At 40.9% G+C, this 27,471-nt stretch overlaps 1 protein-coding gene across 1 annotated transcript in view; it reads left to right on the plus strand.

Annotated features, from left to right (window-relative positions):
* Positions 1 to 27,471, plus strand: part of LOC114208481 (uricase) — a 36,546-nt gene that overhangs the window by 6,312 nt on the left and 2,763 nt on the right. The window contains exons 2-7 of the mRNA XM_028102566.2: positions 65 to 248; positions 10,051 to 10,269; positions 13,427 to 13,543; positions 13,643 to 13,721; positions 23,837 to 24,023; positions 25,620 to 25,743. Coding sequence (XP_027958367.1) covers positions 219 to 248; positions 10,051 to 10,269; positions 13,427 to 13,543; positions 13,643 to 13,721; positions 23,837 to 24,023; positions 25,620 to 25,743 — 756 coding nt within the window. The 5' untranslated portion in view covers positions 65 to 218. The remainder of the gene's footprint in view (positions 1 to 64; positions 249 to 10,050; positions 10,270 to 13,426; positions 13,544 to 13,642; positions 13,722 to 23,836; positions 24,024 to 25,619; positions 25,744 to 27,471) is intronic.

A 27,471-nucleotide genomic window follows, 5' to 3' on the forward strand; every position in this document is an offset into this window, starting at 1 on the left:
GATGTTTACATATTGTCTCCACCTCTGGTTTTAGCCACTCAGCGTGGTCCTTTCGTTTCCCAAGAGGCCTTGGTGTCCGATTGGTTTTAATGCAATCAGGTAAACATATTGACTGCTCACCCTTCAGGTCAGATAAAAAATGTTAGAAAACATCTGTTTTGCCCAAACTATTCTTTTTCACTCTTGAAACTGAATTTGAAGTTGAAGGCCAAGAGAAAATGGCCCATTACCACAATGACTATAAAAAGGTGAGACCATTCTCTTTTTGGGGGAGGGAAGGGAGTAGACAGGCATATGAAGAGAATTTCTTAAATTGACTCAATTATTAAAGATGCTGTCATAAAAAGTAGCATTTTACCCTCTGCCTGGAAATCATTTTGGCTCTGATCTGTCCCTCTGAATATGGATCTAGATCAGTCACTTAGGGACCCAGACCAAACTGGAATCTTTCAAATCTTCTGGTTGAGTTGGAGTTTTTCAGGACTCAAGGTTCATGGGAAAGTGAGGGGTTGGGGCTCTATTTGTCTAAAGACAGAGTTTTGTGAAGGATGTTTGGACCACCCACCCACATTTTCCTGTGGTGCTTACAAAAGGGGCAGAATTCTGAGCCTCAGTGCAGACCTGCTAACTCAGAATTCTTCCACTTCGGCTTAGGAATCTGCATTTTTTTTTTTTACAAGGTTTGTGGTGATGCTGGTACACCCTAAACTTTGAGGCTTGCTGCCCTGAGCCAAGGCTGTGCTGTATCTGATAGGTTTGCCACCTATCAACTTGGTAAATAAAAAGAAAATTTCTGATCATTTCTCTGTGGGTATCATTTTGTTTTATATATGTTTTTATTGCATCCAAAAAAAAAAGGATTTCAGCAACTGTAAACTTTTCATCAAGTTTTAAAAATTTCATAGCATGAAGTTTATTTTTCTAAGTTAAAATAAAATAAAATTAATTTTATCTTATGATAGCTTTTGGTAGTATAAAGGTAATAGCTGAGTACCCTAGGCTTAAGATTCATTGATGCAGGGGCGCCTGGGTGGCTCAGTCGTTAAGCGTCTGCCTTCGGCTCAGGTCATGATCCCGGGGTCCTGGGATCGAGCCCCACATCGGGCTCCCTGCTCAGCGGGAAGCCTGCTTCTCCCTCTCCCACTCCCCCTGCTTGTGTTCCCTCTCTCGCTGTGTCTGTCTCTGTCAAATAAATGAATAAAATCTTTAAAAAAAAAAAAAGATTCATTGATGCATTCAGAGAATATAAGCAACTTGTTTTCAGTTATGTAGGCTAAGGAACATTTGTTGAATAGGATATAAAATAATTCCTGTTTTCTCCTCATTACATGCTTAGCACAGGGCCTGGCCAAAAGTAAATGATCCACAAATGTTAGGTAAGATTATTTTTACTACAACCTGAGCCCTTCCTGTGGTTGGGCTGGGGGACATCTGTATTAGGATGCTATTTGCTAAATCCACTTTTATTTCAAGGTCTGGAAAAATGCTGTTAGGTTACTTTCTTTCAGATATAACTTTCAGTTAAGCTTTCTTATCTCCAGTTGTTGCTGACCTGATCATGCTGATTGTCAGTCTGTGACTTTTCTTATGCAATCACTAGGTATCAAACCCTGTCCTGGACATTGAGGGGCTCCAGAGATTTCAACATTACCCTAAAGACTAGATTCCAGTGTGTCCTGGTTTTTGCTGAAAACAGTGAAGTAATGTAAAAGGAAACTGAATTTCGTGGATGGAGAAAACGCAAACTGGATAGAATGTTTTTCACAATATCCACTTTTGAAGCCCAAGTGGTAGAAGATGACAAAAATACCACAGATCCTTCACAGTACAATTACCTCTAAAAACAGTAGAAAACCCCTTCATTATAACTTAGCCGAGTATAGTGAACAAAGTAGAGTTCTTCACTTGGTCATGGGCTTCTTAGTTCATAGTTGAAAGTTTGCGTTCATTCATCCAGTAATTCTGCAAGATCTCAGTCCTGATCTCCTTGAAATTGTGCCTCTTTCACTCTTGCTCTGTCATTTGTGCCTCTTTCACTCTCGCTCTGTCATATCATCCTAGACCCTTTTACATCTCTTGCGTACACTCTGTCTCCTGTGTGTCTGTATCAATCCCGGTTCTTTATTTGGATCTATCTTCCAGTTCTCATATTCTCTCTTAGGCCACATTATTCTGTGACTTAATCTACCTCTTCCAAATAGCTAATTATATTTCTTCAGTTGTGTTTAATCTGTTTCTTAATGCATTTGGTAATGCATTTCTAGAGGTTCTATTGGGTTTTTTTCAAAATTCTCAGATTTACTTGGTCTTTTCTATGGTCTCTTGTTTTTTGCTCAAGAGAAGATACACTCTATCTCAAGGAGATATGCTCAGTTCTTTCTTTTATTTCTGTAAAAATATTAAATATGTTATTTTATATTTTGTGTTTGATAATTCCAATATCTGAAGTCTTTGCTGTTTGTGCTCGCTTCGGCAGCACGTATACTAAAATTGGAATGAAGTCTTTGCTGTTTGTTGTTTCTGCAACTCTCTCTCATGATACCTCGCTACTCTGTGTGCTTTTTTATTTTCGGCCGTGAGTCCATATTCTTTGAAGCCTTATCTGTGAAAATCTCTTGAGATTGAGATAAACTTGGATTTCTCCAGCCCCTGGCCTATGCTGGCTTCACTGAAATTTGGTCATCCTTTGAGGACTTCTGGAAGTCAGGCTGCTGGCTTTATTTTTATTTTTTTTTATTTTCAATAGCTTTTGAGGTATGATTTACATGCCAGAAAATTTATCTGTTTAAGTTTAACTTAATGTTCAAACTTTTACAAGACTGTTGATGTCCTGAGTAAAATCTGGAATGTGACAGACTGAAGGAAAAAGTTGATATCCTTATTGTGGGAGGAAGGCGGGGACTGGAATTATTTTGATGAAAATTGATGAGACAAGCAACTTGATACAGGTATTTGTGAAACAAAGAATTGTGTATGAAAAATGTTGTTAAAGGAAAACATAAGTAGAATTAATGGAAGAAGGCCAGAAAATTTTATTTTGTTAATTCCTATTCATCATTCATAGCTTTGTGGATGCCAGGCCCTCCTGGAAGCTATCCTTGATGTCCCTCAATCTGGCTTAGGTATCCCAGGGTTCACTGTATTTTTTTCAATGGGAGTAATTATCACAATGTGTTCTAATTACTTGGTTATGTTTCTGAGCCTTCTTCTTAAGAGCCGGGGTCCTCAGGCCAAATCTGGCCCACTGCCTGTTTTTGTAAATAAAGTTTTATGGGAACACAGCAACATCCATTCATTTATGTATTATGTATAACTATTTACGCTGTGATGGCGGAGCTGAGTAGTTGCAACAGAGACTGTATGGTCTGCAAAGCCTAAAATATGAACTTCTTGATTTTTTACTGAAAAGGTTTGTTCTAGTGTGAAGGGTATAAACTTCTAATGTATAATCCCTATCAGGGCAGAACAATGTCTGCCTGGTTTGCTATTGTATCTCTAGCACTTACCCTGGTGCTTATCACCTAGAAGGAGCTAAAGAAATATCGATGAATGAATGGATTGAATGAAAACGATTTCAGAGGTTTCTATTCTGGGATTACGTGGAATTCATAATGAATTAAATCTAAACAGATAAATAAATAGAAATGAGTATGCAGGCAAAATCCAATTTTAAAGAACTTGCAATGTTATGTCAAAAAGGCAGCTGGGTGTAGTGAAAACAATCAGGCAGGCCTGGGTTCCATGCCTGACCCTGCCTCTCAAAAGTCTTGTGGTTTTTGGGGCGCCTGGGTGGCTCAGTTGGTTGAGCATCTGCCTTCGGCTCAGGTCATGATCCCAGGGTCCTGCATCGGGCTCCTTGCTCAGCGGGGAGCCTGCTTCTCCCTCTGCTGCCCACCCCCCACCGCTTGTGCTTGCTCTCCCCCTCTTGCCCCCTCTCTCTGTGTCAAATAAATAAAAAATCTTAAAAAAAAAAAAGCCTTGTGGTTTTGGCTTTTTTTTTTTTTTTTAAGATTTTATGTTTAAGTAATCTCCATACCCAACATGGGGCTCGAACTCACAACCCCTAGATCAAGAGTTGCTTGCTCCACCAACTGAGCCAGCCAAGTGCCCCCACAACAGCCATGTGGTTTTGACCAAACTATTTAACCTCAACACTGTCAGCTTCCTTCCCTCAAGGTGAGGCTCATGATCTGTGCTTTCAAAGAGTGCTCTCAGGATTCAGTGAGGGGCTGTGTGCATAGCCTCTGGCACATGACGAATGCTTATTAAATGCTGGTTCCTTCCCTCCTTGTTTCCTGTTCTTCTGTGACACTGTTCTGTCTTTATCTTTGCTGATGGACTAAAAACTGTCCTTTGGTGATACGGGTTTAATGACCACAAATACACCTACATCGCTCATGTTTACTCATGTTTATAGTCGTCCTTGCCCAGATAAAAGTCAATGTTTGACTCAAATGGAGTGCCTGTTACTGAAGACTGGAAGCTGAATTTTCATCCTGCCCCCAAGGGCAATGAGCTTTTCATTCTCCCCTTACTTCACTACTTAAACATCCTAGCCATACACTCAGAATCGATCAGAGCAGAGAATTCCCCTGCAATTTAAACCAATGACTTCCGTTCTAGAAAAAAGGGATGGCTTGGACTGGGGTCTCTCTGGGGGTCGATAAGTTCTGGCTGGTTCAGTGTAAGCAGAATACGGCTTTTCAGTCTCAGCAGGGCTCTGTCCACGGCCCGGGTCTGCCTGGTAGCCTTATAGCTTTGGGCAGCTCACTTTATATCCAAACAGGGATACTTCCTCTTAAATTGCAGGGGTCTGGGGAGGAATAGATAAGATAATGTAGATTCCAATGAATGGAATTTTAAAAAATGGTATAGAAACTCAAGTTTGCATGGCCGTTTCCCTCCCTCTATATCCCTTCTCTCCCTAAAGAGTGGGCTGGCCATCCAGGGGGGTGATCAGGGCTCTGCCTGTAGTGGGGAAGAGCCTGTTATTCAGGGGCAAATGGGTGGGGTTCTCCTCCTGCCTTCTGTCACGGAGTAATTTTGTGACCTTGGCAGGCTATTGAACCCCTAGTATCTCCCCTGGTCAAGTTTGGATTAAAAATAACCTACTTCACAGGGTCCTTGTAAAGGATCAGAGGGAATAATAGATGCCCAGTTCCTGACACAGATGAAACCCTCACTAAATGGTTACTACTGTTATTTTTATTCTCAAGACTTGCACATTTGGAAAGAGGTATCTTTCAGTGTATGCGTTTTAGTGACATTTTCTTCCCACCGAGTTCTTGGAGGTCTCCATCAATTCCTTGTTGTGGCGTTTCCCGCCCCCAATGCTAGAAAGCTGCTGAGGGCCTTGTTCCAGTCCCCAGCCCTAAGGCTACTGGCGCCATGGAGAGGTTGGCAAGAAAATTAGCATTTCCCCTGACATTTAGTGACTGAACTTTCTCTTCCTTTGTAATAGGCAGAAGTATGAAAATCACTGAGCACCTGTAAATAGAATCTTCATTAGCTAACAGGTCACCTTCCTTCTACCATAATTATGCATATGACTTGTTAGACTCTTTTTGAAGCATCTGCTTGACAAATCCCTTTAGAGTCACACTTTGAACATAACTCAGGGCATAGCCCTCCTTGATAGCAAAAATAAAGCCACTCTACAGCCTAAAGCAACATGACATTTTCTACCAGATATCAATATTTTCCCATCTGACATTTAGTAGATCCTAGGCAGCCAAAAAAAAAAAAAAAAGAAAAAGAAAAGAAAAGAAATACCAGCTGCTTCTAAGGTTATGATTCACCATTGTTGTTCTTATCCTTATGTATTGTTAAGATCTGCCAAAGTGATATTAAGATTGTTCAGATGAGTACTCCTTTTTCTCGTATTAGTTTAGCATCTTTCTCTGAAATCTTTTTGTTCACGAATACCCAAGAAAATAGTCAGGCAAAGGAAAAACCTGGGCACAGAATTGGAAGAACTTCTCCAGAACATTCCAAAGACAGAAAGAGAGGCCTGTCTCCATGAACAGTTCTTCCATCATGGTGCACTGCAACTGAGTTGATTTTTATACCTGTGTTGGGTCCTAAATAGCTAGCCCTTTTGTATTTGTCTCTGTTATGGAGGGAAGAGATAAGGCTTACAGAAGCTCTTCTAAGACTGAAGAGAAAATGTGAGTTATTTTTAAATTTAAAAAAGTTTTTTTTTTTAAACCTTTCTTAATATTTTCTACCTCAAATCCAACCACTGGGCCTTCTAGGGTTAACAGACTCCAGGCTAAGGACCCCTAGACCTGTAGTGACAGCCTTCATCGTTTTCAGTATGGCTTGCAAATAAGAGAATGCTCACGATCTCATTACAGAAGTGAAAAATAAGATTAATTTACAATCTCAGAGTGTTGTCTCCAACATTGCTTGCGGGCAAGTAATGATTTCTATCCTCTTATCTTTCAAGACATGTCTAAGAAAAGGGGATTTTCCTTGTGTAGAGCCAGGTAACTCATCCAGAGTATTGCTCTAGGAAATTGAGTTTCCTTTTGTAACTTTGTTTCCTGAAGCCACACAAGGCTGAGGAAGGACATCCAAAGTATGAAGGCAGAGGTAGGCCTTGTCACAGCAGCAGTCTTTCTGGATTGGTGTGCAATCTGGGTATTTATCTCTAACAGTAATTGGAACCCTTTGATATAAAATCTGACATGTAGTTATTATTTATCAATGGTAATTATGGCTAACATTTATTGAACACTCACTCTTTGCCAGGCCCTTTTCTGAGTGCTTTGTGGTTTTTCCCACAGAATCCTCACAGCAATCCTGAGAGGTGGGCACTACCATTATTCCCATTTTATAGATGGAGAAATTCACCTCCACGTGCAGAGCTAATAGGTGGCAGAACAAAGGTGCACCCCTGTGCTGCCTGATTCCAGAGCCCAGAGCCCATCCTCTCAGCCACCTGCCCACCCTCCACATGACAGCCACCTTCCTATCTCACTGTGCAGTTATCTTGGATATGGATCTCTGCACCACACTGTGCTTTCTACACCATAGGGTTCTGGCACCTACTTCTGATGTCTCTGCCTGCAGAAATGGGGGAAGTCTTATTGAGGAGAACAGCCTCATTTCTGGTCTGGACCCGTTATCTGTCAGGTCCTGCCAAGAGACTCTCGGGCATCCCACACCTCTGTTGTTCCATTCTGCTCCGTCCTCAGATGGTTATGTCCTTTTTCTTCTGACTTATTACCCAGTAAATGTGATTACTCAAGCTTTGCTCTGGTGCCAAGGCCTGGTTGGGAGCTTGGGGAGGAAGGCTGACCTCTCCTGCATGCATCACGCAGGAGCTCCATGATGGCTGCGCTGTGTGGAGTGCTCAGTCTTGTTAGCACTGTGAGCACTTTGTGCTGCGTCCCTGACTCTCTCTACACTCAGTTCTGCCCTTCCCGGGCCTTCATTCTCCAGTCAGCTGTGCCTGTGATCTCCAGGCTGCGGCGATCAGAGAGCTGATGGTGCCTTCCCCACTTTCCCAGGAAGAGGAACTTCCTGCTCAGGGTTTGAGCTGACGTGGCAATTCTGTATTGAAATCTTTGGGATATTTTCATTAACTATTCCATGTCACCACACAAGAAGTGGAGGTGATGGTGCACCAGTCATTCAGCCATGCCATATTTGTTAAGCACCTATTTATGTTCTAGGCACTGTGCTGAGCACTGGGGTTGCCATGACAACTAAGATAGAATGGTTTCTGCTTTCATGGTCGCCCGTTTTTTAACAAACAGACACATGATGAGGCAATTGGAACATAATTTGATAAAGGCTCTGCTAAGGCAGTAACTCTTTCCAGAGCATATAGAAGAGGCACCTACTCCAGCCCTGAAGAACTGGGCAGATAACCGGGAGAAGTGGCATCTGAGACCTGAAGGGTGACTAGAATAAGTTCGGCAGGTGAAGGGGTTGGTAGTTGGGCGGAAGGAAGAGAAAGGGTGCCCAAGGAAGAAGGAATAGCATATTCAAAGGCCTACAGGCAGAGAAAGCATGCAGAGCCTGGGCAAGCCCAATGAGCTCAGGATAGCTGAAACAGAGTTTGAAATAGGCTGTGGCAAGACATGCAGTTGGAGAGGTGAGCAGGGTTGGGGACCTGAAGGGTGGCTATCATTGAATCTTTCTATGTATCATGTAGGAACCACTTGCTTTCACAGACTGAGCTACTGTAGCTTGGGTATTTAGTGGCAGGGCGTAGGACTGAGGGGTCACATTTGTTGAGTCCTGCTGTGTCTTGCAGCTGATGGATGATCTGGGAGACCTTTGGTTCTGGCCCCTCATCCATGCCATCCAGGGGCCCCAGGCCAGCCAAGTGCCTCCCTCCCCCCGGTGGAATACCTGTGGCTCAAAAGTCATGTCAGAGTCTTCCTCCGACTGCGGCCAGCAGTGCTCTCTACTCTAAAACCTGGTGCCTTCACTCAAAGTCCCTCTTGCCATCCCTGCCGCTGCTGTGCCCGCAGCTGGGCCTGACGTGGCCACTGTAGTTGGGGGTGGCCCTCGCTGCTCCACTAGGTACTAGGAACTGAGCTGGGACGTTCACACTCACCAGCAACTCCTACAAGTAGGGGTGGTTATCTCCGTTTGTACAGCCGGGGAAACTGAGGGCCAGAACCAACAAATTATTTGTTGCAAGCCACAAAGCTATAAACGGCAAGACAGAATTTGGACCTGGTCTGATTCCAAAGCCCCTGCAACCACAAGCGGTGACTCTTTCCTTGTCCATATTATCATTCTTATTAAGATCCTTTAAGTCCGCTCTTTGTGTTGTCTTATTGATCCTGTTCTTGAAGATAAGTCCCTCCAAAACTGGGTCAGAGGCTTTTGAGGGACCTCTCCAAGAGTCGTCCCTTTAGTCAGCAGCATGTCCTAGCAGGCTCTGTCCCTGAGACTTAAGACCGCCTCTCATACTTTATGATTCCTCCCTGGGGATCTGGTGACGCTTTACGTAAGCAGAATTTGGGGCTGCCATCAGCATATTGCCTACGTGCCATTAGCAGGTGAGGTTCCTCTGTGACCCTCCCCAGACTCTCATTGCATGTTGTTTCTGATTTACTTTTATTTTTGTCACTTTGCTTTCATTACCATTTTAATGTTCAATTTTGACCCTAACTAAAATAGGGTTTTCTGCCCCTCTGCTCCCTCCTGCCTCTTCTCTCAAATACCAGTAAAGTCCAGGGACGAATCTTCTGAATCCTAGCAGTGGGGTTGGATTGCATTCGCTAGTGAGAGCTTGGGCTCCAGATAAGGCTACTAATCAATCAGTCACCAGGCTTTTATTAAGTGTTTCTTCGCTAAAAGCATAGCTGTCTCTGCAGCCAGATGGCCCTGGCTCTGCCCTCCTAAAGGTAATCTGGACCCTGTCACTAATTACTCTTCTTCCCGGCAGCAAGTAGAAGAAGCAGTTTGCAAATTGTTTTTATTGATCACACAGCATTTTCTCCAGAGTATTGCTCAGTATAAAAAAAGAGGATATAATTATTCTCAGTTAACATAGTCAAAACATGTTAATAGAAGAAGGGCAGTCTACACAGTGGTTCGGAGGACAAAATCTGAAGTCAACAGATCTGACTAGGAATCCTTGGCTCTATCCTTCACGAACTATGTGGAGTAGAGCAGGTCACTTAAACTCTTTGAACCTCAGTTTCTCCCTCTGTAAAATGGGAATAATATGAGTTTATATATAGAGCTGTTACAAGGATTAAGTTAGCAGGAATTAAATAAAACAGAGTAAAGAGTTCAGTCCAGGAGATACTGTTATTGTTATCATTAGTTATTGTTATCAGGAAAGCCCTGTACCTGTCTGTCTTCAGGCTAGCGGGATATATTTTCATCTGTTTCTCACAATTCTCTTTTCTCCGTTAAAGTTCCCATTTCGCTTCAAAGGTCGGATGTAGTCTTGCTTTCATAAATACTCTTAACTCTCACCTTTTATAATTATGTGATTAAATCAAGGCTTAAGAGCTTGGAGTTGACTTTTTGCTTTCGTTAAGTTTCTTCAATAAGAGGACTGTGTTTTTGTTGTAGAATGATGAGGTGGAGTTCGTCCGAACTGGCTATGGGAAGGATATGGTAAGAGTTCTTCATATTCAGCGAGATGGAAAATACCACAACATTAAAGAGGTGGCAACTTCAGTGCAACTTACTCTGAGCTCCAAAAAAGATTACGTGCATGGAGATAATTCAGACATCATCCCCACAGACACCATCAAGAACACAGTTCATGTCTTGGCAAAGTTTAAAGGGGTAGGTGTCATTCTTAGATGCTGCCTATCTTGATGCAGAACTCACTGTACTATAACCTGAGGGTATTATTTGCTTACTGCAAGTTCCCTTTATTTTTTAACCCTATTTTTACATTTAAGCCACTAATTTTTAAAAATTTCTATTCTAAAATTCTCAGCCTTACAGAAAAGCTTTTTTTTTTTCTTCTTCTTCTTAACCTCACTTCTTCTCTTTTTTGGTTCTCAACTTACTACATTTTTTAGGAAGAGAATCCTATCTGACAAATTTACATGTTCTCTCTTAATTAGGATCATTGGCAAATCAAGGCCCTGGGAGGATTTCAGAATAGGATTTTATACATTTTTGTCATACATTTCTTTGATTCCTCTAGCTAATTTAGAATGGTGTACATTTATAGAAAAAAGTACCATTTCTCTTCCTGCTGTTACTATAGAAGAAAATCTTGAGTATAAGATATATTTCAAAATATATTTGCCCAACTTTTGATGCCTTCCTAATTTTCCCAACTCCATGACCACTTAGTATCTGTATATTGTGGTAAGTGCACTCCTCAAAAGGGTCTTGAAGCTGATAGAATCTGCTATTTTAACACTTCACCTTCCACTTTCTTTAAGTGTGAGTGAAGCTGTGTTGGAGCACTAGCAGATTTCTGGGCAACTCAAGATAATTTTTCTTTTTTTTTGCACAGGCATGCAGATGTTATTTATTTATTTATTTATTTATTTATTTATTTATTTATATTTTATTATGTTATGTTTATCAGCATACATTGCATCATTAGTTTTTGATGTAGTGTTCCATGATTCATTGTTTGCGTATAACACCCAGTGCTCCATGCAGAACGCGCCCTCTTTAATACCCATCACCAGGCTAACGCATCCCCCCACCCCCCTCCCCTCTAGTACCCTCAGTTTGTTTTTCAGGGTCCATCGTCTCTCATGGTTCGTCTCCCCCTCCGATTTACTTCCCTTCATTCTTCCCCTCCTGCTATCTTCTTCTTTTTCCTTTTTTTTTTTAACATATGATGTATTATTTGTTTCAGAGCTACAGGTCTGTGATTCAACAGTCTTGCACAGTTCACAGCGCTCACCATAGCACATAACCTACCTGATGTCTATCACCCAGCCACCCCATCCCTCCCACCCCCACCACTCCAGCAACCCTCAGTTTGTTTCCTGAGATTAAGAATTCCTCGTATCAGTGAGATCATATGATACGTGTCTTTCTCTGATTGACTTATTTCACTCAGCAAGATAATTTTCCTATTTGCTAAGAAGTCTAAAAAGACAAGACATGTAGACTGGAAAACTTCTTTTCTCATGCTTTTGCATGAATGCACACTCAGAATGCATGAAATGAACAGATTAATTGAAATATAATTTCTGCAAGGCCTTCCTCCCTGCTGAACCTTTCTCTTGCTAATCAGAGTGGCCCAGCAAGCATAAACATGGCTATGGACGCAAACAATGAATCATGGAACACTACATCAAAAACTAATGATGTACTGTATGGTGACTAACATCACATAATAAAAAAACAAAACAAAACATGATTATGGACAAAGGCATTGCTCTCTTGAAAAATTAAATTGAAAATAGGCTTTCGTCTTGAGCTATAGAAGAGGACCAGGTAACACAGATTCTTGTATTTCTTGCACTGTGTGAGAGATACAGAAAAGTGATGGAATGGACCTGGGTATTAAAAACAATTAGAATTTACTCATTATATATAGAATGACCATATAATTTCTTATCCAAACCAAGACATTTTTTTCTTTTGATTTTTTTTTAATTGAGGTATAATTGGCATAAAACTTTATATTAGTTTCAAGTGTACCACATAATGATTTGATATTTGTATATATGGGGAAATAAATATTTATTTCTTGAGATGAGAACTTTTAAGATTTGTTCTCTTAGCTACTTTCAAATAGGCAACACAGTATTATTAACTGTATTTGCTGTGCTGTACATTGTATCCCCCTGACTTATTTATTTTATAACTGGAAGGTTGTACTTTTTGACTCTCTTCACCCATTTTGCTCACCCCCTCTCGCCTGGCAAACAGTATTCTCTTATCTATATCTATGAGCTTGATTTTTTTCTGTTTGTTTTTGTTTTGTTTAGATTCCACATATAAGTGAGAACATATGGTATTTGTTTTTTCCTGACTTATTTCACTTAGTATAATGCCATCAAGGTTCATCTATGATCTATGTTATCACAAATACAAAGATCTCATTTTTTATAGCTGAATAATATTCCATTATATATATATAAAATATATATACACCATATATATACCATATAAATATGGTATAAATAATAAATATAAACCCTAAATATATATATGTATACACACACCACATTTTCTTTATCCATTTATCCACTGATGGACACTTAAATTGTTTCCATATTTTAGCTATTGTAAATAATGCTGCAATGAGCATACATCTTTTTGAGTTAGTATTTTTGTTTTCTAAACTAGGACACTTCTGAGAGTGAAATAAGATGCTAAAGAGGCATAAAACAGAACTATCCTGGGGAAACCTGTACAAACAGTCCACCTTAGGCACAGACATAAATCATTTGTAGACTGTGCTAAGACCATAACCCATTGTCTAAAGATTATTATGAAGAATTTGCGTGAAAGTAGGGAGCTGCTTTATGGGGTGGAGAGCTGGGGATGGTCCATAGAAGGCCTGTTTGCAAAGCAAAGAAGCAGAAGTGGTTCTACATTAATGTTTTTCCTTGGGAAACTGGGAGGTCCATTGGCCAATGTCATAAAGACACCAGAGCACTTTGGAGTATACTGTGGTACTGTAGTTGGGGTGGGTGATGACTGAGCTCACCATAAGGAGAATCTAAATGTTAAGTTTCATTTTGCTCATCCACTGACACATTTCTTCCTGCAAAACAGGTTTCTTTTAAAAATAGGATAGTCTCACCTGGTAATGGCGATCTATTAACTCACACTTAGAAGACGTTGTGAAAAATCGAGATAGGGGCCAATTCACCTCTCCAGAGTCTTTCAAAATCTCTATTTCTCTGATTCAAAAAAAACATTTGAACAGGAGAGAGAACTCCATGGGTATTTAAAAATTATTTTTAAATGAGGCAGTTGTTTCTGATCATTACCATTTTGTTTCCTTTTACAGATCAAAAGCATAGAAACTTTTGCAATGAACATCTGTGAGCATTTTCTTTCTTCTTTTAACCATGTCATCCGAACTCAAGTCTATGTGGAAGAAGTCCCTTGGAAGCGTTTTGAAAAGGTTACCTCAGTTATTTGTGCTGTCAGCTTAATTAAAGAAATTGGCTTTATGACATATGCTGAAATTTTACTGGAAACAATTTTTTTTTCTAATTTTCAGAATGGAGTTAAGCATGTCCATGCATTTATTCACACTCCCACTGGAACACACTTCTGTGAGGTTGAACAGATGAGGGGTGGTGAGAAAATATTTTTCATGTTTTGATTCTGCAATAGCAATTTCAATATTTTATTCTTCTAAACAATTCTGTTTATTAGCATTGAGGAAAACTGTAGAGAATTTTGAAGGCATTTAAATCTGAGATGGAAATGAGCATTGTGACTCTGGAGTACAATTAAAAACTATCTGCTTTTTAGCCTAGTGTAAAAATGAAATAATACATTTTGCAACAAATCTAGGGGTTGAATAAGGTAGATCATTTTTATCATCTGATTCTGAGGTGAGGGAAAAAAAGGTCCAGGCTGACAGAACCCCAAATCTCTGAATTTTCTGACCGGTACTTTTTGTACAATACCATGCTATAATTATAACAACCTTTGTAGGAAATAGCCAGTAAATAACAATCGAGTTTCCCTGACATTTTATTTTCATAATAAGACCACTGATATTATTATAATTACTATAGAATGAACCCCATTTAAATAGCAATGACAATGATATAATTCTTTCTATTTATTAAGAAATTTAAAACTTAACTGAGGAACATAATTACAATATGGACCTTGTTAGTACTGATGATTGAACATAGCAAATATCAAAATTCCCAAAGCTTGTCTCCCACTGCTTGGTTGAGATGGTCAGAGCAGAGTTTAATAATTGGCTAAGAACCTTGGAGCCAAACGTGGTAGATAGGTTTCTATCCTAATAAAAATAAACTTCTGGGGCACCTGGGTGGCTCAGTCATTAAGCGTCTGTCTTGGGCTCGGGTCATGATCACAGGGTCCTGAGATCGAGCCCCGCATCGGGCTCCCTGCTCCGCGGGAGCCTGCTTCTCCCTCTCCCACTCCCCCTGCTTGTTGTGTTCCCTCTCTCGCTGTCTCTCTCTCTCAAATAAATAAATAAAATCTTTAAAAAAAAAACTTTCATGATCATCATAAATTGAGAACGTGGACTCTGAACTTTTTCCCTTTTCAATGATTCTTCCCTTTCTTCTCCTCTCGCTCCTTCCCTTCCCTTCCCTTCCTTTGCTGTATCTCCTTCTCGCTCTTCTCTAGCTCTCTTCAGTAAGAATTGGAGGTAGCATCTCATAAATGTTGGAAATATTACAAAGTTAATAAAATATAAGTCCCTTTGGAGTTCTATTGGATAATGCCTTCCCTTAGAAAGTTCTATTGTATTAGCTGTGGTTTAATAATTTTCGTTATCTGTATTAAATTCCAGGCACAGCCATAGCCTTCTCAGTGTTTAATTAACAGTTGTGTAATTATTGTCCTATAAAGGAGACTTAATAACTAGTTGTTAAATTAAGTTGAAGAGATAATGATTTTTTAATCCCCCAAATGCTTAGCCATGTGATATATTGACTTGCTGACTGAGCTGTGAGTTAGTTGAAATGTAACTTTCCTTCCTTCCTTCCTTCCTTCCTCCCTCCATTCCTTCCTTCCTTCCTTCCTTCCTCCCTCCCTTCCTTCCTTCCTTCATTCCTTCTTTCTTTCCATCCTTTCCTTCCTTCCTTCCTTCCTCCCTCCATTCCTTCCTTCCTTCCTTCTTTCCTTTTGCATGTGACTTTTGGAGAGAAAGAGAAAAAAATGTTTCCTGCCTCCCCAAACCAGGGTTTTCTTACCCAAACCACACGGACTAGCCTCAAAAAATTATAAATTCTAAACAGCACTGTCCAGCAGAAATATAATGCAAGCTACATATGTAATATTAAAATTTTCTGGTAGTCACATTAGGAAAGAAAAAAGAAATTAATTTTAATAATATATTTTATTTAATCCAATATATCCACAATGCCCCATTATATATGTTATAAATATCAATTACTAATGAAATATTTCACATTCTTTTTAAAAAGTTAAGTCTTTGAAATCCTGGGTGTATTTTATATTTACAAGCCATCTCAGTTCACACTTCCCATATTCCAAGTGCTTAAGAGCCATGTGGGGCTAGCACTACCATATTAATTAGCATAGCTCTAAACCAAATCATAAGTGATTTTGCAATATTTAGTATATCCCTCTTTTGACTTTCAAGTATGTAAAATAATAGTAGGGGCTAGAATTAGATTTGGGGAGAACTAACTAAAAAATGAGAACATGAATGAAATATGTTTATGTGATTCATTGAAATACTATTCATTCAACAATTGGATTTTGAGGACTTTTTATGTATCCTAGGGCTGTAAATTCAGAGGTGAAAAAGACATTGCTTGGCCCTAGTGAGTTTACAGTAGATGAATAGCAGGAGATAGACTTATAGAAAGATTTATTGCAATATCAGGGGCTAAAAATCACAATGAAGGAATCAAAGTTATGCGAGGAAGGCAAAGAGGTGCAAAAACCTAACTCTTCCCAGGGTAGTCTGGAAGGCTTGACAGGGGAGGAGGAAATATTCCAACTGACTTTTGAAAAATGATTCAGGATGTGCTGGGCATAGAAGGGTAAAGAAAATTACAGGTGGAAGAAATAGAATGTACATGGGTAGGACCTATGAAGGAGTGGAGGAGGGAAACTAAAATATTTTGGACATCTGCCTTTTGCTGACCACCACCCTGGGCAAGTAATTTTTGTTTTAAAGGGCAAAGCATTTGAGGAATAGTAGCAAGTTTAAAGGGTCTAGTTCTTAGAATGTAAGGAGCTGAGATGAAAATGAAGAGATTGATTTGGGCTGGATTTGGAAGGGCCTTGTGTAGCATGCTAGCAAGATTGGTCTAACTTGGAGGCAGTTTTGCATGGTGGTAAAGCCATAGGTGTTGGACTCTGACTACGCTATATTTGAATTTGAGCTCCACTACTTAATAACTTTGTGACTATGAGAAAGTTACTTATGCTACCTCATTGGTTTTCATTTGTGAGATGATGATAACAGTGATCACCTCAATGGCCCAGAGAATTAAAGGAGATAAATATTAATATAAAGCATTTTAGCACAGTACCTGGCACATAGGAAGTACTCCTTAAATGAAAGCTACTAGTATTATTATTTAGGATGGCCATAGAGACCCAGGAAAGGTCTGTGTGTGTGTGTGTGTGTGTGTGTGTGTGTGTGTGTGTGTGTATGTACCATTCAGTAATTCTGACCAAGGTTACTGTGCACTGCCTGGATGAAACAGGCAGTAGTGAGAAATTTGGGACCTTGTTGCAGAGATGGAGAAATGATGGAGTCGGATCTCAGGCAGTGAGAAGTAGAGATGGAGAGGGCATTATATGAGGCATTTCTCAAAGGTACTGAATGTGTGTGAGGGGTTGGGTAGGGGTGGAAGGTACAGAGAAGGAGAGGTTAAAGTTGCCCTAAAGCTGGGGGCTCGCAGGAACTGACTGAGGAGAACACATATGATGAAAAAGTGTTCAGGGGGAAGCTGGTGAATGAGGGTAATAAGGGATCGAGGTAGATTTGGAGACCATCAACAGACTGATGGTGGGTGAAGCTGTGGGCAAGAAGGAGCCATTTCAGGAAAACAAGTGAAATGAGAGGAGAAAAGTGAGAGGACTGGGGGAAATTCCCCAGTTTATGGGTTGGGCAGTCTGAAAAGTCAGACAGAAGAAAGGACAGAGAGAGAGAAGGAAGATTGGAGAGAGTGGTGTCATGGAATTAAAACAAAAATACATTTCAAGAAATCAGGGACCATGTTAGGATAACAGGATACATAACACACAGGTTCATATGTATTGGCTCCATACAAGAAGCTCACTGCTTTTTGTAAAAGTCCAGTTCAGTGTGTGTGTGTGCGCGCGTGAGTGCGGGCATGCGTTGGGGTGATGCTCTGCTCCAGGAAGTTATTCAGGAATCCAGGTTGATGCAACCTTACATTTTTTTAATCCTTACTTTTTGGGGTCACCTTGAGAGTAGATCCCCTTACCAGACAACCAGGAGAAGAAAAGAGCTTGGAGGAGCAAAAGGAGGAGGCAAAACCCCTCAAGCATAACACCAGGCCTGAGACTAGCTAGTACACAGCACTTCTACTGGAGAGAACGCAATCACACAGCCACACCCAACTGCAATGGAGGCTGGGAAATGTAGTCTACCCAGGTACCCAGGAGGAAGAGGAAACAGATTTAGTAAACAGCAAGCAGTGTTTGCCACAGGAAGGTTCAGAAGTTTGGATTGAAAGAAGACTGAAGAAAAATGTGCAGTTTGGCAAATGGGTCACTGGTGACTTCCAAAAGAATATTTTAGCAGGGCCTGGAAGTGGAAATCGAGTGGCCAAGGTTAGGTCTCCGCTGACCATAAGAAGAAAACCGTCTACTCTTTACACCCTTGTTCTTTCCAGGAATTACTGGAAGCTATCGTCAGCCTGAATTCTAGTCACCTGGTTGCTGCAGAATGGAAAAACTAGTCACCATAATAAGGCGAAAGCTTTTTCTTTCTGCGGAAAGCCTCAATGCTTCAGGGTACTCCAGTCGTTATGGTGATGTTCCCAGAAGCCCCAGCTTGACTCATCTAGAGTCCAGCGTCCCTCTGAATGTCATGCAGGGCTGGCAGGGGTCAGGGTAGGGGAAGAGGGATCTGTTGCCTTAAGTGTATGCAGTATGTGTGTGGACACGTATATGAGTATGTGTATCTGCCAGTGTTGTGTACATAAAAATGACATTTGTACTCTGTCCCTCTTTGGAAAGTAAGGATCTATGATCTTAGGGTAGCAAAGTTTAATTCTTAATTTGCTTATTATCCAAGAGCTAAAACTGCAGGTATTTTGAGGTAAGTCAATGAACAAGCATTATCGTAAGAAATGCCCTTGCATAGGCCTAACTGAAGACAATAATGGGTATCTACCCCTGCCCCTCCAAACCCCAATTCACATGGCAAAGACTGTTGTTACAAACTTGTAAGTAAGGCTTTTGGTGAGGGGCTAGCTAGTTGGTGAGAATTCTGCCCACTCAAACACATGCACTTAATCACACATTCAACCATGCAACTCCCAATAGGGACTCTTCCCAGCAGGATATGTAACTAAAGGACTGGATTCTTTCTTATCAATTGAACACACATTTATAGAAAGCCTACTGAATCTTGAGCACCATTTTAGGCCCTAGAATTGCTGTAAAACTCCCATTACACTATTTTCCTAGCGGATCTTTGAAAGCTACATCATTAAGTGTACTTTTACCTATTTCAAAGTCTGTTAGTTCCAAGGGAGAATCTGGAAGAGAGAGAGAAATTTGTTCACCCAAAGGGATGACAAATGTTATGTTTGTGACTTGCCAAACTCTGAGAGAAGAGCTAGGTTCTGCATGTGTGATGCAAGTCGTTGGTTCAGGCATTCTAAGGAACCTGGATCCTACAAACTCTTTCTCTCATGTGTCTCCCTGAACGATAAGCGTAGCCAAGTCTTGAAGTTGCTGAGATGGTTGAGTCACTAATTTGGACTAAATTGCCCCCCAGACCTCTGCAGTATTTGATTTATAACTCACAATTCTTTAAGAATCAAATTCCTCCCAATCTGACAGTAAGTATAAAAATTCAGCTAAGGCATTGCTAAGTAGAGGAATGGTAGATGGAGAAGACATGTCAGCTAAGAGATATTGTCTTCTGGAAGTAAAAAGAAAAAAAAAATCTATTGACATGGAGACCAGTAGGGCCTTGGAGGTGGTCTTAAGGAAGGAGGGGTGATGAAACTGAAGTCCTAGAGGAGAGTAATTTCAGAGGCTCGGCAGGCGGAAGTGAGAGGGAGGAACTGGAGACTCAGGACAGAGACGGCCCATTGCCAAGAAGGCTGTGTATGTCCTTTTTGATATCACGACAGAAACACTCTTCAGTTTCTCCAAAAGATGAGTTTTTAGTACACACAAGTTTTTTTTAAATCATCTCTATCACAACCTCGTTGTACAAAAGCCCAGTTAACTTCCTTCCACCTGGCTGACACCTTTTCCCCATCCAGAGTTGCACGGAGGTACCTTGCATTCTCCCTGCATGAGTGAAATGGACTCTCAAAGACAAATGATATTTAATCTTCACTTTCTCTAGCACTTCACAAGTTTGAGGTTTTTCTACTAGAATGATTTAATATAGTTTTAAAATATCCTCCTTTTAGCTATTTGTGTCCTTTTTGGAGGTGTTAAACATGGAAGCAATTATCCTCTTCATGACAGGATTTTTTTTTTCTTGGCTCAATAAAGCTTTGTGCTTTGTGACACCTGATGCGTAGGTAAGGAATTGGGCTTATTTTCTATTAATTTGCAGTGAGTTTCTTTCCCTTAGAGAGCTAAGGGGTAGGATGTATGCTTCTTTGAGAGATAAACCACAATCTGTTAAGTGTGTAGGAGGACACTAAAAGCTAGCAAAGATTATGTTCTAGCAAAGTAAAATGTGAAAAATCTTCTTTTGCATTACTCTATAACCATGGCAAAAAAAAAAAGGAAAAAAGCTGATTAAGTGGTTTCATGACAAGTAACCTAGAAAAGGACAGTCCTTTTGGTTGAATTAATTCTGTTAGTATAAATTGGAATTGTTTTTAGCCTGTGTGAGGCAACATATTTTTAGTTGATGGGTCCATGAATTTGAAAGGCTCAGGTTCGTACCAGTGTTCAGAAAACTGGGGCACCGCCAACAGAGAAGATAAAATAAGCTCTTTGATTTCATCCAGAGTGTCTAATGTGTGCCAAGGAAGAAAAATTTTTCACATTAAAAGAGAATAGGGGTTTTTTGTTGTTGTTTCTTCATAGAATGATGAGTGCACCAGAGTAGATGATTTGTGTTCTGCCAAAACTGTGGCAATGGTTAATTGTCTTTGGGAACATAAAAACATTTTATTCTATGTGAAATTGAGGCCAGAACACATTAGAAAATTCAACTTTTTCTTCATTTTCAGATTCTAGCAAGAAAATAGATCATTTAAAATTTGCCTAGCAAAACTGACACTCCCCAGAGATCAATAAATCTCATCGCAGGGTTGGAGGTGGACAGAGATGGCATGTCAGAAGTAGTTTTCAGAACCCAATGAGCCTTTGTGAAACATGGGAAACATTCACAGGTAGTTAAAGTTGATAAGAAAAAGTCAATTATTGCAAAATCATGATAGCTTTTAGAAAGCCTTTTCTGTGGGGCAGCCATTCTAATAAGCACTTTACAGATATTATCTCAGACATCTATCAATTATAGGAAATAGGTATGGTGATCATCTCCATTTTCAAGATGAGAAACTCAAGTTAGAGAGGGATTAAGTATTTTCTGAGGGGAATAGTGCTCATAAATAGGGGAGGAGAGGAACAGAAAGCACTAAGGTTTGAATTCAGGAAATCTTGAGTCCGAAGGCTGTGACCTCAACCACTATGCAACAACACTACACCCGGGAATCCTTTTATGACTAAGACCATTGGAGGAGCCAAGGTCTTATCGGCTTACTTGGATGTTGGTGATAAAGTCCAGCTGTATAGGAAAAGATAAAATAGGTAAAATTTGCCTTTGGTTCTCATTGACTTTCTCTTTATCCGCCCCCCCCAAGGATTCCCACTGCTTGTTCTAACCTCATTCCTTATTGCAAACCTACATTTCATTTCTGTAGGACTTTTTTTTTTAGAAGGGATAACTGTTGGAAGTAGGTTATATTAGTTTATAAAGGCTTAAGAAGTCACCTTTTTATGGGGTCTTTGTATTTCAGTAGGAAATTTTTAAGGAATGAAAAGTTTTCCAGACACAGGGGCCATTTCTAAAAGTGATGCTTCAAGTTTTTGTTTCAGATCAATGGAGATGGTATTTTTCAGGTGGGGATTCTGTCTGAGGCTCTCAAAGAACATTGTGGAAGGGAAGGTGGCAGCCTTCTTGTCTCCTGGAAAGGCCTCTTATTGTAAAAAAAAAAAAAATGAGGAGAGTTAAAGGAAGGGGAAAACATCGTGGGGATGGGGAAGGGGATCCAAAAAGGAGGAAATAATGAAGTGCTGAGTTCAAATTCCACGCCTGCCTAGCCACGTGACTATGAGCAAATGACTGAAAGTCTCCTGTCTAAAAATGCTTAATAGAATTGCGAGGATTAAGTAAAATAAAGACTGAAAAAGGCAGCAACTGAACGCTTGCCAATAGTCCAGATGTTCTCAGCTAATGGCGACGTCCTCCGCCTCCCCTGCCATGCTGTCTATTATAGTTTGGTGGGTGTGATCAGGAAGGGAAATGGTAAAGATTGATGGAAGAGAACTGTCTAGAAAAAAAAGAGACTAGCTGTGAAATATTTATTCTTTGACGTGCATCAATCTTGTTGCATGCATTCACTCATTCATTCAATAGATACTTATTGATTGCTTCTACAATCCTCTTGGATTTTAAACTTAGACTCACTTGGATCAGCTCTACACAGCATTTAGAAATGCTGATTTTGTAGAACTATGTCTTCATACATCTAAAATCTGTTACATCAAGCCAACTTAAAGCATGCAGTCATTGCTAGTGCCTTTCTCTTGATCCTTCTTCAGATGTAGTTTCCAAAGAGAACTTCAGAATGTTAAACAAATATCATTTCGGTTTTGCCTCATTATCCTGGAACACTCCGACCAGAAGACCTTATTTAATCAACTGATCTACCACTAGCCACTGGCTATCGCTATCTTTGGTAGATGTACACATGTGGCTGGGAAAATATCAAAATATAGTCATTATTTACCTACTTCTAAACTCCACAGCTCCTGAGTTAACCACAGTAACTTGAGAAGATGTAAACTATTGGGTTATTAAGAGCTGCCCTGGATTTTAACTGAGGATAGAATTATATTCTTGTCCTTCAACTAAAACCATGTACAACATAGTGATGCCTGATGCCTCTGGCCCTTGAGTTATACACCAAACCAGCCAGGAAAGAGAGATATTAATCAGGCCTAACTTCAAGACTGAAAAGAGATGACCTTAGTCATCCTGTCATGGCACCATGCCACTCAGGGTTTGTACCCAAGTGCGCCCTGAACATCCAGCCTCACCAGCCTGCACAAATAAGTCTATGGTAATGTTAATTCCTGAATTTTTCTGGCCTTGTAGTTCTCTCATTACAAAACTGCTGGATCTCTCCAAACTCTCCCACCTCCTGACAGTCTGGAGGTCTGTTTCACACGTGTTTAGGGAGAAGTTTGCACCCATTGGGTACCACTACTGCTTCACTGGCTCTGCTCAGCATTGGCTGTGCTCATTGTCGCTGCTCTTTGGGAAGAATGATGCTTTCTACAGAACATTGTACTCTGGGATTTCCCAGTATGTCACCTGGTGCCATGTTCTATTCAGGCTTCACCAAACTGCTGGAGCTACAGTGTGTTCCACATAGAAGAAGAGAGAATCTTCCCCTCACTAACTCTGTTCCCCACCTGTCCTGGGCCCCAAGCTAGACCTGCCTGGTACACAAGTAAATAGCTTCTTCAGATTATACCTATTATCCCTCCACCTTCCTCATTCACCTCATGCTGTCAGGGACTGCAGGAGAGCCTTATCATCCCCTCCATTTTTGCCAACTCTGCCCTCTCTCCCCCAGGTCCCCATGAACCAACTTTGTCCCTTCTCCTTCAGCCCAAACCAAAAGCTGTTATGGGTATTCATTTTAGGCAGATCTATGCCCTATGGGATACTGCCTCATCGTCCCAGTCTCTATTTAGGCTGAGCCGGGTCCGCAATGCTACCCATTCATGAAGTTGTCTGGTTTCAGTGAGCTCATGACCACAAGAGAACTGAGGGTCTGATGATCATCGGAGCCATCACCCAGTGTAGATGATCAACATGAGGACTAACTCTCCCCTATCGCATAAAGGCAGTCAGAGTAGCAAACAGAAGAACTGTTCTGGAGGAGCTTACTAATCAGCATGATTATCTGTTGAGTAAAGGAGAGCTCAAAAAGTAGAAGGTATTTGGCCTAGAAGTCACCTATACGTGTAGCTGAGAGGAAGGTGTTCATTTCAACACAACAAGAAGGTTTAGTCTCCAACCTTCAGTTCTCCTAGGGCTGGAGAAAGGTGGGGAGTCATGGAATCCAGATAGAGAGAAAGGCACACCATCCTCATCACTTGGACTTCAGAGGAGACAGGGAGACAGAAAATATGGGCAGTGAGGTAGTTATTTGTTCAAATAGTGCACCATGTTTTAATGGCCCAGATCCTTAGAGCTAGGTATCAGTAAGAAGACACTATTTTATGACCTTATTCCTTCTTGCGTTTTTACTTAAAACAGGACCTCCAGTCATTCATTCTGGAATCAAAGACCTCAAGGTCTTGAAAACGACCCAGTCTGGATTTGAAGGATTCATCAAGGACCAGTTCACCACCCTCCCTGAGGTGAAGGACCGGTGTTTTGCCACCCAAGTATACTGCAAATGGCGCTATCACCGTTGCAGAGACATGGATTTTGATGCTATTTGGTATGAGCTTGTGCTAGGGCCTGGCACCACCTCTGCCCTCTTCCCAGGGGCCCCAAGGTCATAGACTCTTCTATCTGAAAGGGAAACTTAGAAGCCATCCAAGTCAACCTCCCCACTGTTTGGAGTCCTTCTGTTGGATAGCAGAAAGACAATGCTCTTGATTTAAATTAGTAAATCTGCACTGAAATCCTAGATGCTATTAGCTAAAATGACCTTGAATGGATCACCTAATTTCCCTGACCCTCTGTTTTTCAATTGATTACATCAGTTCTCAAACATTATTGTGTATCAGAATCACCTGGAGGGCTTGCTAGAATGCAGATTACTGGGCTCACCTCCAGAGGCTCTGATTCTGTAGGTCTGGGGTGAGGCCTGAGAACTTACATTTCTAGTAAGCTCCCAGCTGATGTTGATGCTCCTGGCCCAGGAGCCACACTTTAAGAATCACTGTATCAAGCGAGGCTAATGATATTTGGGTTTACTACCTCATAGTAGATGCAGAGAGGGCTACATGAGGATGACCAACTCATCCCAGTTTGCGAAGGACTTTTCTGATTTTGATACTTAAAAGTCTCATGTCCCAGGAAACCCCTTGGTCATAGGCAAACTGGGACAGGTGGTCACTGTAGGCTAAACTCAGAATGAGATGATATTCACAGAAGCAGTATTTTATAAATGATAAATGCCTTAACAACATAAAGGTGTGATTATTATTATAATATCCTTGACAAGCAGTAATTAGGCCTCTGGACTCTGAGTTTGCTTTTTAACCAGGCATCTCATTCGTCTGCTGAAGTTCTAATTGTTAGAAACGTTACTTTCTGATAAGCTGGAATCTGCCCCCTGGGAGCTTCCTCCCACTGGTGTAGTTTTGCTCTACTCCTTTTATTATGTGATGGGTTTGAAAATGCTTACAGAGAACCTCACTTCAATCTTCTTTTTCCTTTTTTATTTTAAGTGTTCCCCATTGGCTGCACGCTGATGTACTTCTGTTGGAAAGAGCACAAAATTGAACATGGCAGAATCAGGGTCTTAGTTGGGCCTCCTACTAAGGAGAGGGACTTAGTGTGGATCATTTAAATTTTAAAATTGCTCATGTCTAAATTGGGAATAATAATAGTACCTGCCTCAGGTATATTGAGAGAATTCAATGAAGTAATCACATAAAATCCTTAACACGGAGCCTGGCACAGAATAAAACACCTAAAAACATAATAATGCAAAGAAATGGCCAAGCTGAGCAGTAAGAGCACTAGCGTACTTAGAAGTCCTTTTCATGGGTTCTTCAAATGTGAGGAAGATTTACTCTGGAATGCCCAATGGACCCTAGTTCCAGATGATGAAGATAGTCTAGTGACAATACTTTTGTTGAATAGGGTGCGTGCGTGTGTGTGTGTGTGTGTGTGTGTGTGTGTGTGTGTAGGGAAATTGGAAGTGAGGTGTTTTCAGGAGGAAGGCATTGTAGGATATTAATCTCTTCTAAAACCAGCAATAAAATTGTTTTCTGGGGAGACAGAAGGTCACCACTACCCAGCTTTATAGTGCATTCCTAAAAGACCACTCTATGAGTCCTCAGGTCTCTTTTCTGTGTTTTAGTGATACTGTTCGGGACATTGTCCTGGAGAAATTTGCTGGACCCTGTGACAAAGGAGAGTACTCACCCTCTGTCCAGAAGACCCTCTATGACATCCAGGTGCACTCTTTGAGCCGAGTTCCTGAGGTATGTTTTGTCACTTGCCATCCTGAAGACTAAGAGAACTTGTTGTGTCTCCCGTCAGCTCTGACAGAGAGTTGAGAGTTAAAATAAGACAGTGGAAGACACATGAAAAATGACATCTGTTGTTGTTCAAAAGCTTGTTATAGCAAGTGAGAAGAGAGCAAAAAATGGAAAAATCTGTCCAACCTGAAAACACAGGCCACTGCTATAGTTCTTTAGGCTTGTTGAAAATTCTGTGGGTCTTTTCAACCTGCCATAATTTAAGCCTCATATCAGGACACTGAAATGCCCTGAAGGAGGAATAATTAGGCCAAGGGTCTATGTTTCAGGGTAGCCAGGGAATGAAAGATAGATGCAGACAGATTCCATCCATCCATCCATCCATCCATCCATCCATCTATACATCTGATGTTATTGGATGGTTATTATATCTCGGTCAACATATGAAGAATACAAAGACAGATTAGACAGGGTGCCTACCCTCAAAGAGTCCATCATTGAGTAAAAGAAAAAAAAATAAGTAAACTAATGATGCAGTAGAGCATAGACTATTATGGAAATACAGGGAAAGGCATCTAACTCAGGTATGGGGCATAGGACCAGCCAGGCTTTCTGAGGGAGAGATGTTTGGGTTGAGTCTTAAGGGAAAAGTAGGGGCTTTCTGGGTTCACACTCAAGGGTGAGGGAGCCTGGTAGGTATAGAGAGAAGGAGGCATCATAGAGCGGTCATTTGCCATTGAGGATTGCCATATATGAAGCTCCATGAATGAAAGTCTTTCCATGTGCCTAGGGATGAGGCAGGAACCAGATCAGGAGGATCTTTGTGGGCTTGTTTACAGTCTGTACTTTAACTTGAAAGCTCTTAGGAGTCACAGAGGGGTTTAAGTAAGGTGTGGCACTACTGGATTTGCACTCTAGAAAGATCACTCTAAAAAAGGGTGATAAATTAAAAGGATAATAGATTACAGACAAGGAGACCTGTTGGAGGCTTTTGGGAAGCAGAAATTTCACAAGAAGGGCCTGAACTTAGTTCCATGTTGGCCTGGAGAGGAAGAGTACCACCCTTAGACCTGGGCAAGAGGGATACCTGCCATGGCTCAGCACTTTCCAAGCCTTTCTCTGGCTATGCCCCTCTTCACTGGATGAAGAGTCAATGGGGCCAAGGCAACAAAACCTTCAGGGACCCACATTCTCTAGATCATTCTCTGAATACTTGCAGCCCGGAATTAACTGCCCAAATAACCCTGAGACTACTTTCAGAAACTGTGCAAACCTCTTCCTCAGATCCATCCTCTGGAGGCACATTATGCCCTCAGTGTATACACCCTTAGGCCTGAGAGTAGGTGAAGGGGCAGATGTTTGCGGGAGGTATGGATGAGACTTGACATGTAAGCAAGGGTGTCCACCCATGTGAGTCCAAAAGAGAAGGTGGGATGGGCCAAGGGCTGGGGTCTGGCTTTTCCCATACTACCACATCCTGGCATGGCATTGTAAGCAGTCAGAGAATTCTAAATTACATCCTGGCCTTCCAGGTTGTTATGAAGGTATATTTGTCAAGTTGGAAGGATAGAACATATTTCACTTAAAAGTTTCTTGCTTGATTCATAACTTTATTTTTTAACTTTTTTATTCATAGCTTTAAACATCTGGTATGTGGGCCTCCAATTATATTCTTACCCCAGGGCCTGCAAATGTTTGGGACAGGCCTAGAGAGGAGGAAATGGACTGAGG

The sequence above is a fragment of the Eumetopias jubatus genome, unplaced genomic scaffold (assembly GCF_037043125.1).
Source record: "Eumetopias jubatus isolate StellerSeaLion01/CBP00866 unplaced genomic scaffold, mEumJub1_p1.0 scaffold_4, whole genome shotgun sequence".
Lineage (NCBI taxonomy): Eukaryota > Metazoa > Chordata > Mammalia > Carnivora > Otariidae > Eumetopias > Eumetopias jubatus.